The sequence below is a fragment of the Budorcas taxicolor genome, chromosome 15 (genome assembly GCF_023091745.1).
Source record: "Budorcas taxicolor isolate Tak-1 chromosome 15, Takin1.1, whole genome shotgun sequence".
Classification (NCBI taxonomy): Eukaryota; Metazoa; Chordata; class Mammalia; order Artiodactyla; family Bovidae; genus Budorcas; species Budorcas taxicolor.
Genome location: NC_068924.1, coordinates 51,939,251 through 51,959,082, shown reverse-complemented (window position 1 = coordinate 51,959,082; position 19,832 = coordinate 51,939,251). Strand labels below are relative to the sequence as shown.

At 45.7% G+C, this 19,832-nt stretch overlaps 1 protein-coding gene and 1 pseudogene across 1 annotated transcript; both read left to right on the top strand.

Annotated features, from left to right (window-relative positions):
* Positions 1–384: 384 nt before the first annotated feature.
* On the top strand, positions 385–4,135 carry LOC128059916 (RWD domain-containing protein 4-like; annotated as a pseudogene).
* A 12,869-nt stretch (positions 4,136–17,004) lies between these two features.
* On the top strand, positions 17,005–17,337 carry KCNE3 (potassium voltage-gated channel subfamily E regulatory subunit 3). The gene has a single exon (XM_052653325.1). It carries the CDS (start codon positions 17,038–17,040, stop codon positions 17,335–17,337), a length of 300 nt encoding a protein of 99 aa, XP_052509285.1. The 5' UTR covers positions 17,005–17,037.
* Positions 17,338–19,832: the final 2,495 nt, after the last annotated feature.

Sequence of the window (19,832 nt, the reverse complement as noted above, 5' to 3'; positions counted from 1 at the left end):
CTAAAGTTTTTGAAGAACTGAAAAAAGGAACAAAGCATGTACTTAATGTCTCCATTGGGCACAAGGACCAAAGTGTCCTTAGAAGGCAGTATTTGTTAAAATGTGAGAACATCCTAACAATCAGAGCTTCAGATCCCTTGGAGGCAATGAGCTCCTAGTCACTAGAGGTGTGCAAGAGAAGCTGATCAATCTGTTGTCAAAAATTAAGTCTAGCCCATTCCCCAGCCATCAGTTTCACACGCCCCAAAGGCTGAGGGCCTGTGCGTGACTCTCCTCTGCCCTGTGAAGGGTGTGTGCCTCCTGCAGCTAAGAGCCTTGGAGCCACTACCCTCATTTTCTCTTGTTGTCTTGAATGTAGTCCAAGGGAGGTACCCTGCAACCAGCATGTTGAGTGCCAGCAAAGACCAGGAAATGGAATTGGAGGCACCATGTGCTATATACGAAGGAGATGAAAAGTTTCCAGGAATTAAGTCCAGTTTCATTTCATTATAGGATAGTAGAAAATGGTGACCCCAAAGCCTTTTTTATAGAAATTTCCTGGACAAAACAAATCCTCAAACACCTCCAATCATGTCTATGAATGCATCTTTTAACACCATATCATCAGGTATAAGGCAGAACTTATCAGCCAAGTTACAGGAAGCAGTGAAAGTTAATCTCGAGACGGCCATGTTGCTTGAATACACCAAGGATAATAAAGAGCAGTTTATGGAGAATCACCATCCCCATTAATTCTACCACATCCAAAAGCAATAACATCTTGGCTGAAAATCCTAACACATCCCATCAAGTGAGAAAAAAAAGGTAAAGAAAACAACTGTCAAAAGCCCAGAGGGAACCACATCCAATCTCTTGGGATAAACTATAATGGAAAAGAATATAAAAAAGAATGTACATATGTGCATAACTGAGTCACTTTGCTATACAGCTGAAATTAGTACAACATTGTAAATCAAGTATATCTCAATTTTAAAAAAATAGTGACTAAAAAACAGAAGATCAGAAACATAAATTAACAGATAAAACAAACCATAAAGGAGAACTTCCTCAAGGATGGAATTGGATTGATATAGGAAGAAAAGTTATGACCAACCTAGACAGCATATTAAAAAGCAGAGACATTACTTTACCAACAAAGGTCTGTCTAGTCAAAGGTATGGTTTTCCCAGTAGTCATGTATGGATGTGAGAGTTGGACTATAAAGAAAGCTGAGCGCTAAAAAATTGATGTTTTTGAACTGTGATGCTGGAGAAGACTCTTGAGAGTCCCTTGGACAGCAAGGAGATTCAACCAGTCCATCCAAAGGGAAATCAGTCCTGAATATTCATTGGAAGGGATGTTGAAGCTGAAACTCTCAATACTTTGGCCACCTGAGGGGAAGAACTGACCCCTTGGAAAAGACCCTTATGCTGAGAAAGATTGAAGGCGGGAGGAGAAGGGGACGATAGAGGATGAGATGGTTGGATGGCATCACCGACTCAATGGACATGAGTTTGAGTAAACTCTGGGAGTTTGTGATGGACAGGGAGGCCGGGTGTGCTGCAGTTCATGGAGTCGCAAAGAGCTGAACACGACTGAGTGACTGAAATGAACTGAACTGAGTCAAACAAAACTGGCTCTACAGATGATGAATGGCACTTGGAATTTGAGACACGGGAAGAGTATCCTTTAAAAAATAAACTGTGTTCAAAATCTTTTATTACTCTTTTTTAGGACTGAAGTGGCTTTTTATAAAACAGATTTTGTTGGTCCATTTCTTACATTAAAAATATTTTAAGCTGAAAGTCATGAGGATATCTGGTTGTATTAAATTATTTTCACAAACTTGCCTTAATAAAAGGTAAAAATGTTACTGATTGATATACTTTATGAAGCCATTTGAACTTTTTAAATGACAAATATAGGGAATAATAATCATTGTTAACTTATGTGATCTTAGTCTAGTGGATGTAATTTTTTCTAGAGAAATATAACGCTGTTTTCAAACTCTCACTCCAGTAGAACAGAATAATGAGTGAACAATTAGCCCACAGCATGATGCATATTAATAGGCTCCTCATCTTACGGGGGAGCCTGGTGGGCTGCCGTCTATGGGGTCGCACAGAGTTGGACACAACTGAAGTGACTTAGCAGCAGCAGCATCTTAATAAAGTCTTCATCACTTCTTTCTCTTAATTACTGAAGCATAAATTGCTTCAGAGAAATGTAAATACTAGTATTTGTACTTTATACATAATATTCTTTGTAGTTCCTTTTTCATTTCAAGGGCAAACTGCTTCTTTATAATAAACGAATAACTTTATATTGATACTTTTCTCTTGGTTTGGGTCACAATGTTCAATTATGAGCGCTTTCCATGGAATTTTGAACAGGAGAATATAAAAACAAATCTGCCAAATGCATCAGAAAGTATTTGAATGGAAGTGCTGGTTCCTATTTAAAATATTTCTCTTTGCTGCAGATAGATGGGGGTAAAAGATGCCTTAATATCTAATTTTTGTATTATTAGAGACCATGGCCTTAAGAAATTCCTATTTATCTGTTGTATATTTTTAGTTGTTTGGTAACTGAGGTCTTCTAAATTTTTTAACACAAAACCACATTTGCAGTCTTGCTTCTTTTCAAGTATCCAAATGTATTCTCAGGGATTTCCCTGGTGGTCCAGTGGTTCAGAATCCACCTGTCAAGGCAGGGGAAGTGGGTCTGATCCCCGGTCTGGGAAGATTCCCACATACCTCCGAGCAACAAAGCCCATTCACATATCTACAAGGCCCACACAAGGCAACTACTGAAGCCCAGGCACCTAGAGTCCATCCTCTGCAACAAGAGTTCAGTTCAGTTCAGTTCAGCTCAGTTCAGTCGCTCAGTCGCGTCCGACTCTTTGCAACCTCATGAACTGCAGCACGCCAGGCCTCCCTGTCCATCATCAACACCTAGAGTCCACCCAAACCCACGTCCATTGAGTCGGTGATGCCATCCAACCATCTCATCCTCTGTCGTGCCCTTCTCCTCCTGCCCTCAATCTTTCCCAGCATCAGGGTCTTTTCAAATGAGTCAGCTCTTCGCATCAGGTGGCTAAAATATTGGAGTTTCAGCTTCAACATCATTCCTTCCAATGTAGCCACCACAATGAGAAGCCCTCACACCGCAACTAGAGAAAGCCTGTGCACATCAACAAGACCCAGTGCAGCCAAAATAAATAAACAAATACATTAAAAGTTTTAAAACACCAAAAGAAAAAAACAAATGTATTTCTTAGTACCTTTGTCAGAGAAGGCAATGGCACCCCACTCCAGTACTCTTGCCTGGAAAATCCCATGGACAGAGGAGCCTGGTAGGCTGCAGTCCATGGGGTCGCTAAGAGTCGAACACAACTGAGTGCCTTCACTTTCACTTTTCACTTCCATGCGTTGGAGAAGGAAATGGCAACCCACTCCAGTATTCTTGCCTGGAGAATCCCAGGGCAGGGGAGCCTGGTGGGCTGCTGTCTATGGGGTTGCACAGAGTCGGACATGACTGAAGTGACTTAGCAGCAGCAATAGCATACCTTTGTAATAACAGACACAGAAGTCTCTCAAATGCTGAACTGTAGTATATACTTACTTAAAAAAAAATCATTCATAGGGGAAACTATTGGTGTAGTTTTACCAGGAAGTTTTTAATATATATGTGTGATTCACAGGGATTCTGTATTTGCTCCCCAGCTAAAAAAAACACATAGGACTACTGCGGTGGTATCTGGGAGAGTTGCTTGTTGGTTCATCAAGTCACAGCTGTGCAGCTTGGGTCTGAGTTTTTAAAGAATAGCTGTTATTAAAAAGTTTCCTTAGCAAAAGAGCAATTGAGCTGTGTCCATGAATTTTACTGGGCTAATGTTGGCATCAGTTAAATCGTTTGAATTATGAAGTATAATTACAATAAAGAAGATCAGCTTCATGTTTGAAAACTGAGTCACATTTCTTAAATTAGTATGATAGAAACATTAAAATTCAGGACCATTGGGATATTTTGATTTGTTTGCGGTGTTTTTTTTTTCTTTTTAAAGAAATTGAAACTAATACATTTGCTAGTGGAAGAAAATGGTTTGTTTGGCTTTGAAGATTCTGAAATTGTTCAGGCTTATTATGGTCCTTAGATTACAAAAAATAATGCTAGTGAAATGCAAATCGACTATTTTTACTCATTTTTTTTACATGAAATGTACAAGTTTCAGCAGGGTGGTGATGGTGGCAGTGGTGCCTCTTTACTATCTTATGTAAAACAGTTGAACAATCTCATCAATAGTACCATCATCTATTTAACACTCCCAGTACATTTTCTAAGTTTGTTTAATTAAAATTGTATGAAATGACACAATTAACAAGCAATAAAATCTCTATTACATACACACAGATACACACAACACAACTTAACACATACACACAGATACAAAGAAATGTAGGGAATTCTTCAGTTCAGTTCAGTTCAGTCACTCAGTCATGTCTGACTCTTTACAACCCCATCGACTATAGCACGCCAGGCTTCCCTGTCCATCACCAGCTCCCAGAGCTTCCTCAGATTCATGTCCATCGTATCAGTAATGCCATCCAACCATCTTATCCTCTGTCATTCCCCTCCTCCTCCTCCTGCCTTCAATCTTTCCCAGTGTCAGGGTCTTTTCCAATCAGGGGGCCAAAGTATTAGAGTTTCAGCTTCAGCATCAGTCCTTCCAATGAATATTTTGGGGGAATTCTTGGGTAAGAGATTTGACTAGATAACTCAGTCCTTTCAACTTAGGTTCTATTACTAAATGATTCTAGAACTCGAACATGGTATGAGTCTAAGGCTGTGACTCCAAAATTTTATTAGGACAAGAAATAGTCCCTATTTTCAGAGAACTCACAACCTAGTAGATGAGGAAGACAAATAGTTACTTTTGATAACTGTAATAAATAGTCCTATAGATTAGATGCAAGGCCTTGGCAGGATGTGGGAAGGAAGGCTGACTGAGGCAGGGCTTGTTTCCTCAAGGCTGGTCTCAAGAACCATTTACATCACAATCTTTCCGGAAGCTTTCTTTAAAAAAAAAGAACAACAACTAATTTCTGGGCTCTATTCCAGATCTCCTGAATCAGAAACTCTGAAGTGGAACCCAAAAGTCTACTTCACTTAAAATAAGGGCTGAGGGGATTCTTAAGTAGACTGAAATCTGAGACTGCCTGCTAAGGGATTTCTCTGAGAGATGATATACAGTCTGAGAAAAAGAAGTAGCTGAGTCAAAATATGAAACTACAGAAGTCACACAGAAGTACAGTGTTTTGATGAAGATTTTGTATAATTTTGTACAACATTCCCTCCGTGGGATAGGCCTTTTTTGAATGATAGCACTTCTTAGATAAAATCTGAGGTTCTGTGATTGAGGGTATATGCTTCAGATGTCCCAGGACAGAGTTTTCTCTGCACAGGAGTCAGAGCTGACCTCAGTTTGTTAATAACTATTCCAAGGCCGTAGGCTGGCAAAGAGGTCCCTGATGCGGACTTCCCATAGAGTCCCTGAGAGTCTGCTCCCTGCCACCGTCTGCTCCATTGCCAGGCCTCCTGGCCCTCATTTCCCAATTGTCCCTGGCGTCTTCTTTTCTTTGGAACCTGCAATGTCTGCAGTAAGGAAGCAACAGCTTGAGTGAGGGCCTGATGGCCAGAAAGCACACAGTGTGCGGGATAGGGAGCAGTGAGATGTGTCTGGACACCAGTTGTCTGCGTATGTGAGGGACTGCTGAGACTTGGAGGAGACAGTGGTTAAGGGGAGAGAGTGACCTAGTGGATTTTGAGTCTGAGCTCTGCCAGCAACTTCCTTGGTGAGCCTGGGACAGTCCCCTTTCCCAAACTGGGCCCCTTACCCAAACTGTATCCTGTCTGGAAAAGAGGGTTTGTGTTAAAATCAGATGATTCTCCAGTGACCATCTGGGTTTAGCATTTTGGATTCTAAGATCTCGGATCCTAACCATCGTCCTGTGAAGAATGCATGCAAGAATTGTACCCATTTTACTGCGAGGAAGCCGCGGCTCAGTGAGGAGCCGTGACTTGTCCACCACCACACAATCACGGAGGAGTAAAGTCGGATTCCACCAGCACCCGGCTCTCTGCCTCCTCAGACCCGGCAAGCCGTCGTGAAGCAAGAAAACAGTCGGTCTCTGGTCCAGGAAGCAGGCGCTGCAGGGGACGGAAGGGTCGGAACCCATAGAGCTGTGGGGCCAAGCAGCTGGGCGGAGGTGCCCAAAGCCAGCTCGGGGAGGAGAAGTGGGTGGGTTAGGGGCCGGGCGGGGCCGGGGGTGGGGACGCCCGGGGGGAGGGAAAAGAGCTCAGAGAGCAGGTCGGAGCCCTAAGCAGAGGGGGCGCAGGCAGTGCTGGGCGCGGACTGCGAGCCGAGGGGCTGGCGGAGCGCCTTGCGGCGCAGTGAGGGCACCCGCGAGCCCAGGGCGAAGAGTCCAACAGACTGCGCTCTGGGAGCCTTACAGATGGGCAGGTAAGACGCACTCGGAAGGCCGAGCTGGATCCGGGGATAGAAATGAGCGATCCGACCGTCTCCCAGGAGGCCGGCGACCCGACCTTGGGGGCAGCTCGGGTACAGACCCCTCCTCTCCAGGAACCCAGCCACACGAATCCCGGGGCGCACGTGGCGAGGCTGGGCCCCCGGCACGCCTTGGCCGGAAATCTGGGGGTTTGGATCGGCACTCACAGGCTCCGGGAGGGCGGCACCAAAGCTCCTTCTACATCCACAGATGTGCGAGGGAGCACCTGCGGCTCAGCCGCGAGCGCACACGCGCGTCTTCTCGCTGGCGGGAGCCGCTTGCTCTGCGAGTGGACTTGCCAGTTCGCCACTTCGTTGTGTTTCTCGTCCTAGGCGCCCCAGTCCCGGGAAAAGCCTTGGGGCTCCTTTAGCCGTATTCCAGCGCTAATAACTTAGATCTAGGCTGGGGGTCAGGAGACTTGCGTTCTAGTTTACAGCTTGTGTAAAGCTGTGCCAATCGCCCACCTACCTGCTCTGTGCCTTGTGCCTTCTCCTCTTGGGTTACCACCTGTAAGATGAGCCTCGCTGTCCTGCTGCCCATGTACTCCCCATGGCCTGTGGGGAAGGGGGACCGGACCCGAGAGTCTCTGCTGTAGAAAGTACAGGAGTTCAGTCCCTTTTGTGAGGGCTCGTGGAGCAGCATCTCCTCCTATCCCCCCTTCCCACTTCTCAACAGTTTGCCTATGGGGAAACAGGTCCAGAGAGGAGATGGCTTGCGCAGGGTCACAGACAGAAGTAGAACTCAATTCTCCTCACTCCTATCTCAGGGCTGGCTCTACTTCAACAAGTTGCTGTTGTTCAGTCCCTAAGTCATGGCCAACTCTTTTGCAACCTCCTGGACTGGAGCCTGCCAGGCTCCTCTGTCTGTGGGATTTTCCAGGCAAGAATACTGGAGTGAAGAATACCCCGTATCCTTCTCCAGGGGAATCTTCCCTAACCAGGGATTGAACCTGTGTCTCCTGCAGTACCAGGCAGACTCTTCACCACTGAGTCACCAGGGAAGCCCCTTCAGCCACAAGAGTGCATTGAAGATGTGTTAGCTGCTCCCTATCTTCTGGTGTCCAACCAGTTGTTGGCTCTAAGCTGGGGAGAGCCATACTGGAGGCAAGGAAACTGCTTTCAGATTTTCTTGATTCCTTGAGATGATAGCAAACAAACTTCTTCATTCCTTTCTCAGTCCACGCTTTGCAAAGCACATTTCTACCTACAAATTCAATAGGTGAATGCTCCAAATTACAACTAAGAGGGTAGCAAGACAAGAAAGCCCATCTTACTGATGGGGAGAATGAGGTCCAGAGTGAAGAAATGACTTAACCAAGACACACGGCTAGACACACCTACAAAACAGGACAGGTCTCTTGACTCCAGTTCCATTGTGTTCTCTATCACCAGCAGGACTACAGAATAGTACCCCTAAATGGAGAGAGATTACAGGGCTGATCAGAAAGGATGAGAAACAAGAAAGATACTCTTTATTTCTGAAAGAGGTAAGTGTATCTGAGAATCAAGAATAATAAAGAACCTCCTGGCTTCCTCTGAGGCTAAGAGAAGGAAGGGAGGGGAGAGGAGACATAGAGTTGGCTGTTCTTGGTAAAACTGGGAGGCAGGGCAGGGGAGGTAGATAGGGAAACAGAAAAGAAAACAAAGTGACCGGCTGCCCAGTAATTCTCTCTAATGTTTATGTGATATGTTGCAATTTCTTTTTTTCTCGTTTCTAAATATTTATTTATTTGACTGTACCAGGTCTTAGTTGCAGCAAGTGGGAACTCTTAGTTTCAACATGTGGGATTTAGTTCCCCTATCAGGTATCCATCTGGGGCCATCTGCATTGAAAGTGTTTAGTCTTAGCCACTGGACCACCAGGGAAGTCCTTGCAATTTCTAAAACACTTTCCCCCCATGGTCTCTCTCCAAATTGCGATGTGAGGCAAGTTGGGGGGTGGATAATTATCCCCATCTCATAGATGAGATCCAGAGGAAATAAATGCAGTGCTCAAGGTCACACAGCCAAGCAGACAGCCGAGATTGGAACCATGAAAGGCGCACTTGAAAGGCAAGATTAGAGGCTGGGAGACTGGGATTTGGACTGTGTGTGCAGCAGGTGGGTGTGTGTAGCCACACCCTGGGTAGGTACACAGGGAAGAGGGTTGCAAAGCCACTGCTGGTGTTCCAGGCCAAGAATGTTTGCCCTTTGGATTGAATGGGGTTCAGGTGCAGGGAAATCTGTGCTTCTAAAGGCGGCTTAGAATGCCTCCTCCCCGACCTCACTTCCCCACCTGACCAAGATAGTGTCTTTTCTTTGAGCTTTCCCTTCCCATGACCAAAAGGCATCTATTTCGGCCTGCCCTTGAACTTGCTTTGTAAGTGCTTTCATGAATGTGTATTTGTGTGTGCAGGAGGGACTAGTCTAATAAGAAGAGGTATTTATCCATGTGTTCTTGAGTGCCTACTATAAAGAAACGTATGAGGCACAGGTCCCTCCCCTCACCCCTCCCAGCTCACAGTTTAGCATATACATCTATATCTATTTATATTTCTACAGATATACACCCCCAATATCAGTATAGTATAGTGCTCTAATAGGATTTTATGCAAAGCCCTTCAGGAACAGACAAGAGGAAGAGACTTAACTGGCTAGGAAGTGGAGAAGAGGATGTCTCAGGAGAGGGTCTACCCAGGTGACATTGGAGTGGGTCTTGAAGGATGTGTGGGAGTTTGCCAGGCAGATAAAAAGAGGATGGGCATTTCTGCCTTAGCAAACAGCATGAGCAAAAGCAAGAGGGGGCAAAATGCAAGGAATGTTTAGAGAATGGCCTGTAGCTCAGTATCATGGGGCATGGGCAATGGGGAGAGCTGCAGTGAGATGAGGCTGGAGGCAGGGTCATATCTAAAGGTGCTTGAATGATAATCAGCAGAGGTTAGACTATCTTATAGAGAACAGAGAACTTACAGAGAAAAGATACGGAGATAACTGTTTTTCGTCCCAGTTCCCAGGCTGTGAGACCTTGAACAAGTGACTTCCTCTTGGCTGTGAGGGGTGGGTGGGGAAAGTGTATGGTTTTTCCCACTGGTTGAATGAGGGGGTTACACCAATGACATGATTGTTAAGATCCCCTCCAGCTCAGATTCTATTTCTTTGTCTCCTTCTAACTGTATGTTAAGCTTCCTTTCACACCAGCCCATGGTGGTGATAAGACCACCAGGCGGGCCAGAGGCAAAATTTGCAGTCCCAGGAGTTATCTTTGGATTCCCTACCTGCTTTATGTGACCGCTTTCCCGTGCCTTTCTACCACACTTCCAAGCACTTCCAATAGCTAAAACAGAGCAGTAGGGAAACCAAAAGAACCAATAGTGGAGTTTTACTTTTCCCCAGAGAAACCTGAAAGAAAACCTCACTAAAACACCCAGTTTATCCTTCAGGTCACAGCTTTATGCCTCCACTCCCAAGAAACAAGTCAGGCAAACTGAAGTCAAGAACACGTTGGGTGAATCTGTTAATGTGCAGGGAAGAGTAGCACCAGGGTGTGGAGGAAGAGGGTGCACTTGGTTTGTATGGGGGGGCAGAAGTACATCTGGAGCAGAAAGGACCGTGGGAGACAAGACTGTAAAGGAAAGTGAAGTGTTAGTCACTTAGTCATGTATGACTCTTTGTGACCTCATGGACTGTAGCCCTCCAGGCTCCTCTGTCCATGGAATTCTCCAGGCAAGAATAGTGGAGTGGGTAGTTGTTCCCTTCTCCAGGGGATCTTTCCAACCCAGGGATCAAACCTTGGTCTCTTCCACTGCAGACAGATTCTTTACCATCTGAGCCACCAGGGAAGGTTAACTCCTCCCGAAGTCACCAACTTCTGCTTTTATTGGATCCTCAGTTATGACTGGTGAGAGGGACTTCTCTTGTGGTTCAAGAGAAACCAAGAGCTTGGTCCATAGAGAACCAAGCTGTCCCTTTAAGATCTCTCTGCCTCTCCTGAAGCCACAGGATGCCCTTGCACACAGGCCCTCCCTCCCACCTCAACCCAGCTTCTAAAGACATGCATCTATGGCTCTTTTGCGCCCTCCATCAGAACCACAAATATCCACAAATATCTCTTGTGGTTAAGACTCCATGCTTTAATGCAAGGGGTGCAGGTTCTATCCCTGGTAGGGTCACTAAGATCCCACATGCCAGGTGGTATGGCCAAAAAGAAAACATTTGTGAGAGTCTGTAGTGCAGGAAAAAGCAGTAGTGGTGGACTTACAGGAGAGGATGCCCAAGGACACGAGGAGCCTGTGTTTGGTGGGAAATACAGCTCAGATGCCAGAAGACATTGCCATTTGTAGTGGAAAGAGCACCTAAACAGCACCCTAAAGACATGGGTTCTCATCTGAGCTCTGTCATTTACCAACCATGTCATTTTGGACGAGTCACTTCCCCTGTCTGACCTTTAGTTTTCTCAGCTACAAAATGCAAGTACTGACTGAGAACCTAGATTCTAAACGGTCTTTAAAATCTCTTCTCAGTCACTGTTCATCTTCCTTCCTGATTATCTCCTGTTTCAAGTCAAGGACTTTCAGGGCAGGAGCTCTGTCTCCCCAGTCTGAACAGCTTCATAATCAGTTATTATCTTGAAGAGGGAAGCCAAGGAGCTCAGAAGAGGAACAGAATTCCCCGTGTTGCCATTGCCAATCCCTGCCTTGGGACCCGGAGGCAGGTCATAGAGAACCAAGCTGTCCCTTTAAGAGCTCTCTGCCTCTCCTGAAGCCACAGGATGCCCTTGCACACAGGCCCTCCCTCCCACCTCAACCCAGCTTCTGCTGCTAAGTTGCTTCAGTCATGTCCAACTTTGTGTGACCCCATTGAAAGCAGCCCACCAGGCTCCCCCGTCCCTGGGATTCTCCAGGCAAGAAAATTGGAGTGGGTTGCCATTTCCTTCTCCAATGCATGAAAGTGAAAAGTGAAAGTGAAGTTGCTCAGTCGTGTCTGACTCTTAGCGACCCCATGGACTGCAGCCTACCAAGATCCTCCGTCCATGGGATTTTCTAGGCAAGAGTACTGGAGTGGGGTGCCATTGTCTTCAACTCAACTTCTAAAGACATGCGACTATGGCTCTTTTGCGCCCTCCATCAGAACCACAAATATCCAACCAGTGTGTCCAGAGAGGAGCTGGAAGAAAGTCTGAGGAATGAATGGTTTTGTGAACTTTTACTTTCCTCACTGAACCCTACCTCAGAGCCCACCCTGTCCTCCATGCTTTCGCCCTAACCCCACTTTCTAACACAGAGTCTGTCTCTCCCAGGCTAGATCTCACTGGCAGGTGAGCTATAAAGAGGAAAAATGAACAAGTCAACAGATTTGGCCTTCAGTTTATCTGGGCTGGAATATTAAATGTAACAGTCCTGGGACTCTGAAGAGTCTTAACCTTGGAGGAAAAAGTCTGCAGTCTTCTCTATCTTGTCATCTGTGGGACTCTAGAGAGCCCCCCAAATCCTCTCCCACCAGCCTACCCAGTCTCCCAAATCTCACAGTGTGGTTTTATGGTATCTTCATGGGATGTTAGATCGGGACCTTACAGGATCACACAGTAAAACCCCTTCATTTTACAGATACACACAGGAGCTGGGGCCCAGAAAAGGGAAGTCACATACCCAAAGTCACACAAGTAGCAACTGAATCAAGACAGCTCTTTGGTTTTCATTTCTTTCACTGTAAAATGAGGGAGGTTAGACTAGATGGATTCTGAAGCCCCTGCCAGCCTCTGCTCTGCACAAATAAAACCACCACCACATCTGTGGCATGTCTAGTGCCATGCACTCCCTCATTTTCTCCTTTAATTTTCACAACAAAGCTATGCTACAGCGTTGATGTCATGCCTGTGTTTATACCCAGTCTATCCAAATAGGCGGATTGGTAACATGGTTTTTTCCTATGTAAAACAGCAACCCAATTCTGGCTGCCATTCTGCCACTCACCTCATTTCCTTGGGTCTCAGGTCCTTTCAGCCTTTTAGAGACTTGTAATGAGATGTCAGTACTAGGGGAAAGGGAATGTTGTAATTTTATTTACTTATTAGACTGCATCAGTTCTTCATTGTGGCACTAGGGGTCTCCATGGAGCACAATTGCATGGAGCACAGTTTCTCTTTCATTGCGGCACATGGACTCTCTAGTTGAGGCACACAGGCTCAGTTGTCGCATCAAGTGGGCTTAGTTGCTCTGAGGCATGTGGGATCTTAGTTCCCCAACCAGGGATCGAACCCACATCCCTTGCATTGCAGGGTGGATTCTTAAACACTGGACCAGTGTTTCTTAAACCCAAAAGGGGATGTTTTAGACTGCACTGTTAGCTGATCCCTGAGCAGCAGCTCATGTGTTGAACTGAGGCTTCTCATGAAGTCACCCAGTTGAGACATTGTGAACCTGGTGTTGGGGGACAGCAATCAGGGGTCCCTTGGTCATGGCACAGTTCCCTTAACTACAACCCTAGGCTGGCCTGATCCCGCTGCTGCAGGAAGGGGAGGGGAAGTGGGAGGGAGTGATCACCCACAGTAAAGTTATTGCACAATTCTTGGGGCTTGGCCTTAGGCGATCCACCGTGGTTCTGAGGGGTTTTTTCCTGTGTGTCTGGTTCCTTCCTTTTCTGTCCCCCAGCCGCCCCCGCCCCCAGATCTGGGCCTTCCCAGCTTCCAAAGTCCATGTGTTGCAGGAAAGGGGACCCCTTCCAGGGCCGTCCGAAACTGGGCTCTTGTCTAACACTCGGAAATGAATTGTCTGAGGAGATACATCTGCTGACAAAGCAAGAGATTTTATTGGGAAAGGGCACCCGGGTGGAAAGCAGAAGTGTAAGGGAACCCAGGAGAACAGCTCTGTCATGTGGCTTGCAGTCTCGGCTTATGGTGATGGCATTAGTTTCTGGGTTGTCTTTAGCCAATCATTCTGACTCAGAGTCCTTCCAGGTGGTGCACACCTTGTTCAGCCAATGTGGATACCAGAGAAGGATTCTGGGAGGTGGTCAGACATGTGGTGTCTCCTTTGGACCTTTCCTGAACTCTTCCTGTTGGTGGAGGCTTATTAGTTCCATGTTCGTTACCAGGTTCTTCTATCCTAAAACAACTCATGCAAATAGTTACCATGGCGCCTGGCCAGGGTGGGCGGTTCCAGTCAGTGTGCTTCCCCTAACACATGCTGAGACCTCAGATGTGTCCAGGGACATCCTGAAGAGGCTGCAGAGCTAAGGAGCCTTGGGGCACCCACAGGGAGATTGCTGGAGCTGATGAGGAGCCAGTGAATTTGCCTGCTGTTCCATGAGCCTTACCGGGGGAGGTGGCCCTCCACCTGCCCTGTCCGTTCAAGCACCCTCACAAGGATATCTAAGAGAAGTGGTGACACTATCTGCCCTGGGAAGGAAACCTGGGCCACTGGAAACAGAGAGACTGCATTTTCATCATGCATACTGCTTCCATTTTTCATTGTGTATATGTATTTACTTCACAAAAACAACAAGTAGATTTTCATTTTAATGAAAGCTGTGGTCTTTTTTTTAAATTAAAATGTGTTTTAAAACTCCTCTTCACCATAATAAATGTATATGCTCAAGCAAGCCTGAAGAGGGGGCAGAGCAGAGATACTAATCTTCTTCTTTCTAATTAACAAGATTTTTAATGTGTTTTTAAAAAAAAGCAATGTAAATGTTATCATCTCAACCATTTTTAATAGCACATCTCAGTAGTGTTCATTGTTATGAAACAGACCTCTAGATCTTTTTCATCTTGCAAAACTGAAACTCTACCCATTTCCTGGTGATAATCTTTTTTGATAGATGAGGAAACTGAAGCGCAAACAAGGCAAGAAACTTACTTTACTCAAAGTGAGTTCTTCTAGCATTTATGCTACCTGTCTGTTGTCTGCCTGTAAAACTATCTGAGGCCCCTTCTTCCTGCAACCATTACACTAGCCATCCCCTCCCTCAAGTGCCCCTCACATCTTCCATCTGTCCCTGCCCCCACCTTGTCATCCCCTCCAGCTCAGCTCATGTCTCAGCATCTTAAACCTAGACTATTTCACCTGTCACATGGCTCCCTGCCTCCATTCTTGCCCCTTTCACTCCGCACTCCACATGGCAGCCAGAGAGTCCTTTCCAAGTACAGATCTGATCATTTAACCCCACCTTTAAAATGTCATTCTGTGGTTCTTCTCCACCTACATGATAAAGTTCCAACTCTGCAGTCTGGTACTCCAGGCCTTCCCTGATCTGGTTTGGACCAGCATCTCCACCCCACATCTTATCCTTCCAGACATATTATACTCTTTTTGCTACTTTTCATTCTTCAAAACATGCTTTCTTGTTATGCCTCTATCCATCTGTTTCCTCCCCTTGCCTCCTCTACTTCCAAAAGATTCTTCAAGGTCCAGGTCAAATTCTTCCATTGCTGTGAACACTTTCCAAGCACCGATCAGAATTCATCCCTTCTTGCTTTAAGCCCCAGTACCTCCTACGTTGTCTCCTACATTAAGAACTGGCGATGTGCCCTGTGTGTAGGGACTGGTCTCCTGGAACTCCCAGGATGAGCCTCCCAAGAGTGAGCCCCATTAGTGATGACTGGCCAGATGATTCATTGGGCCATTTGTTTCATTGTGCTGCTCCTGCTTCCCATTAGCCCATATGAGGAAACACGAAGGCACAAATTTCTTGCCTGGTAAGTGGGATAGTACATGAGAACTTATGCCTCCCGGATCTTAACTCTTCCCCTCCTCCATCCAGACAAGGTTGTCCAAGTTCTAGATGGCAGAGGGCCCCAAACGCCTTGCACAAAATGTGAGCCAGTCCTGGGTTATTGCTGTATTACTTAGATTCTTCCCCCCAACATCTACATTCATAGCATTATTCATGAATATTTATTATGAACATAACTAACTGTCAACTTTTCTGGGGAAAAGACCTTATGGTTAATAGTCAAGTGTGTTAACTTTGGTTGACAGCACTACCTTAGAAAAAAGAGTCGGAACCAATGTTCAGTGAACACTGAGTGCTTGGCCCGTGAAAAATCCAAAGTGGCCATTTTTACTGGAGACCACCAAGGGAAGGAGAGCTAAGGTAGTCCTCTCACCGTGGGAGAGAGCATAGCCTTGCTGACCAGGAGCATGTGGCTGCTGATAACCCTTATCGGTAACAAGAGGACAGCCTCACATTGCCTCATATGTAAGTGCTGGGGCAAAGGGAAGGCTGTGATGATAAAGCTTGTGGATTGTGGTGGGAGTGCACAAAGGCTTCCTGAAGGAAGTGAGTGTGGAGCCTAGTTTAAAAGGAATGACATGTGTTTTTTCAGAGACTAGGATGCAAGGTTGTCTTTGGCAGTTTTTCTATGCCATAGACTAAGGATATCTGAGCCATGTACACACACAGTGATGTTGTTTTGGAAGGCAGAGTAGAGGAGGTGGCCAGGGTCTTTTTTCTCTGAGGTAGGTAAAACCCCAAACCAGACTGAGTGCTCCTTTCACTCCACTCCCCTCAGGCCCAGTGCCTGCAATGGTTTCAGCCCCTCCCTGCTTCCCCAGCCACCTGTTTTCCGACAGAATTTCCTCTTAATAGCTATGAATACCTAGAGTGGGACCTAGGATGCTTTAGCGGTCAAAAGACCCAGTGTCTGCTTCTCGAGGCAGGGGGAAATCTAAGCCATCCCCAGACATCTTCTACATGGTGTCTGTGAAGCACAGCAAAGAACTGAGCTGTGGTAGAGTTCTGAGGCCTATCTTCTCACTGTGCTACATGATCCTGCCCACAGCTGGCGTGGAGGCTGCAGGAGCTCTGAGCTAGTCATCAAAGAGCAGGGCTCTGTCTCGGCTCTACCACCAATATTCTCTGTGATCATGGACAAGCCACCTGGTCTCTCTGGGCCTCAGATTCCCTATGTGTAAAATGGAAAGAATTATAGCATTAAATAATTCCTAAGGTCCTTCTAGCCTAAAGCTCAGTGACTTATAGAGTCCCCAGAAGAGGATAGATCAGCATGGTTATAGTGCTTAAGGAAGACTTCCTTCCACAGGCATTTATTGAGCACCTACTGAGTGCTGTCATGAGTGCTTATATATAGCAGTGAATAAAACAGACATAGCGGGATTTCCCTGGTGGTCCAGTGGCTAAGAGTCCATGCTCCCAATGCAAGCGGTGTGGGTTCAATCTAGGGAACTAGATCCCACAAGCTGCAAGTATGAGTTCACATGCCACAGCTAAAGATCCCACATGCCACAATAAAGGCCCAGCAGAATCAAATAAATAATATTTTTTAAAACAACAACAAAAAACCAAAACAGACATAGTCCCTAACTTCCTCGGGCTTGCAGTCTAGTGGAGAAGGTAGGTAAACAAGTAGTTACAATAAACTGTGAGGCTGGGATTTTAGCTGGGGTCTGAAGAAATGGTAGGGTCATTCAAGCTTTAAGTAACAGAAACCATCTTCTCTCTTTTCTGTCACTGCCAGGACATCCTCCAATTCTTCCTCCACCTTCCCTGTTGCTATGGAGACCACCAGTGGGGCTGAGACCTGGCATGAGAGCCTGCACGCTGTGCTGAAGGCTTTAAATGCCACTCTTCACAGCAACTTGCTCTGCCGGCCGGGGCCAGACAACCTGACTGAGGAGAAGCGGGCCAGCCTGCCTGGCCGCAATGATAACTCCTACATGTACATCCTCTTTGTCATGTTCCTCTTTGCTGCCACTGTGGGCAGTCTCATCCTCGGATACACCCGTTCTCGCAAAGTGGACAAGCGCAGCGACCCCTATCACGTGTACATCAAGAACCGTGTGTCTATGCTCTGATGCTAAGAGGCCGGGAATGGCAGAAGATCAAGACACCTGAGGATTATCTTCTGGGGCCTCCAGGACTCAGCTATGGGCCATATCCAGCCTCTGTGTCCTTATCTGTAAGATTAACAAGAAACAGTGTGAAGGGAGGTCATTGTCGGGGTGGGAAAAGAAGATCTGATGGACCTGGGCCTTGTGGATAAGGATTTTTTCCAGCAAAGATAGACTTTCTAGCCTGTGGGAGCCGTATGAACAAATACGTAGACACAGCAACATATAATAAAAAGTGAGTGGCCTAGTTGCCAGAGTGTTGGGGGCTAGGGGTTCAAGGAAGGAGAAGAGGAAGTCATAGCAAAGGGAAATGAGATAGGAAAATACCCTGAGGACACAGTTTTTTGATGTGTTATGGTGATGATTATCCCATATCACAGATAGGAAATCTAAGTTATGTTGCTTTTTCATAGTTGTTCACATTTTATGTTTTTCAGCCCATTCAACATTTGTGATGTTACCACCCTGTGAGGGAAGCAGAGCAAATGCTCTTCTGCCCATTTGGGCCAGAGTGGTGCCATGACTGGAACCCAAGATCTCTGGTCTCTTTGCCTAGTGCTTTGCAAAACTCTGTGCTACCTAAGAGTGGATCTAGGCCGAAATTTACATAATTCTAGGGAGTCCTCCTTAAGAAGAGTAATTTTCAAATATCTTATTTTTGCAAATATTCCAAAAACATATCAGCATATTAATACATTGTTAGGTCCTCTCCTAAGACCTTAAGAAGGAGCCATGTGAGTACAGAACCCTAAATGTCAAGCCTCATTAGCTCCACAGTTCCTGTACCCTTCCAGCCATGTCCCCCTGCCCTTCCCAGTCCCATCGCCAGTCCTGGGAACTTCACTACCTCTAAGGCAGCTTCTAACATTCTGATTGAATTCTGTGAGAAATCTTCTGATACCAAGTTGAAATCTTGCTTCTATAAAATTATTATTACACCTAGAAGATATCATATTAAAAGAAGCAGGTACCTGATTCAGTGGAAAGAGAACCAGCTCTGATTCTACTAGAGTGTGGTGTATGATCTGGCTAGACACTTTTCTGACTCTTGTCCTTCTTCAGAACCTTGAAATAGAAGGTAAATTGAAATAGTTCAAAGTCTCTAAGTGCTCGATCAGATCTGACATTCTAGGTTTCATGTACATTGGTTTGAACCATATAAAACTGCTGTGCTTGCAGATAAAAAAACAGCTGAATATCAGTAGTCTCCCATGGTTCAGCTGAATTCCTCAAATGTGGCAAGCTACAAATCAAAGACTGGAACCTTCCACTCTTCTGTTTCATTTCTGTTTTTAAGGGATCTCCATGGGGTCTCCAGAAAGCCCTGTCAAAACATACATATTTGTGTACAGCAAACACTTTGAAAGAATATTTTGATAGCACTTACCACTGAAGAGGAGGATTATGGGTGATTTTCCCTTTCTGCTTTAAAATTTTATGTAATATTTGATTTATTTGACCATAAGTATGTTTCTTATATGATAAGGTCAGGGGTGGGGGAGGGAGCTACTTCCACTTCGAAAAATAAATGCCTGTGTGTTCCTTGAATGGAGGATCACAGAACAACTTTGCTCCCCTGAGCAGTTAGTTATGTTGATTCCGTGCAAATTCATGTGCTCAAGCCTTTCCTCATATCTTCTCGAGGGAGAAGGTGGAGACCTGGTTAAGAATATGTGATGTAAGAGTGTACAATGGACTTGGAAGTCTACAACTGGATGGGACTGGCGACCACCCAGTCCAAACACCCAAATAACATGCAGAATCCCATGAAGTATGAGAATGAATGTCAAGTGATGGGTTCTATCAGGATTTGGGGAGATGAGATTGAGCAGATGTAGAGGAGCCACAGAAAGGTAGGATTTGAACTGGGCTTTGAAACAGGACAGATCTCAGTGGACAGAGTGAATGAAGGGAATGAAACAAGGAAGCTTGGAGGCAGAAATGTGGCGAGACCACCCCCCTGAAGAGAGCAAGGTCAGGTGGATGTTGGATGGAGCAAGAAGCAGCCCAGAGTGGCTGCATTGGGAGTTCAGTGTCCCCATCAATGGGGGAAACTCCCCTTCACACACCTGGAGAAGGAAATGGCAACCCACTCTGGTACTCTTGCCTGGAAAATCCTGTGGACAGAGGAGCTTGGCAGGCTGGGTCCATCAGATCACAAAGGAGCACACACACATGCCCGTTCACACAGTCCTTATAACACACAGGGCTTAATAATAAAGTAATACAACTGCTTTGGAACACGAGTTACAGAAATCCAATGTGCATTAGCATATGCACAATAGAGGATTTACGGAGAGGAATATGAGGTAGTCACCAGTCCGAAAGAGGAGCTATAGACACTAGGGCAATTCCAGGGATCTGGGGCCTGGAACTACTTAATTGTATGGATTTACAAAATCGGGGCTCAATAAACTTCATTGTGCACACCCACAGTTGGGCTAAATAGAAATCTAGGC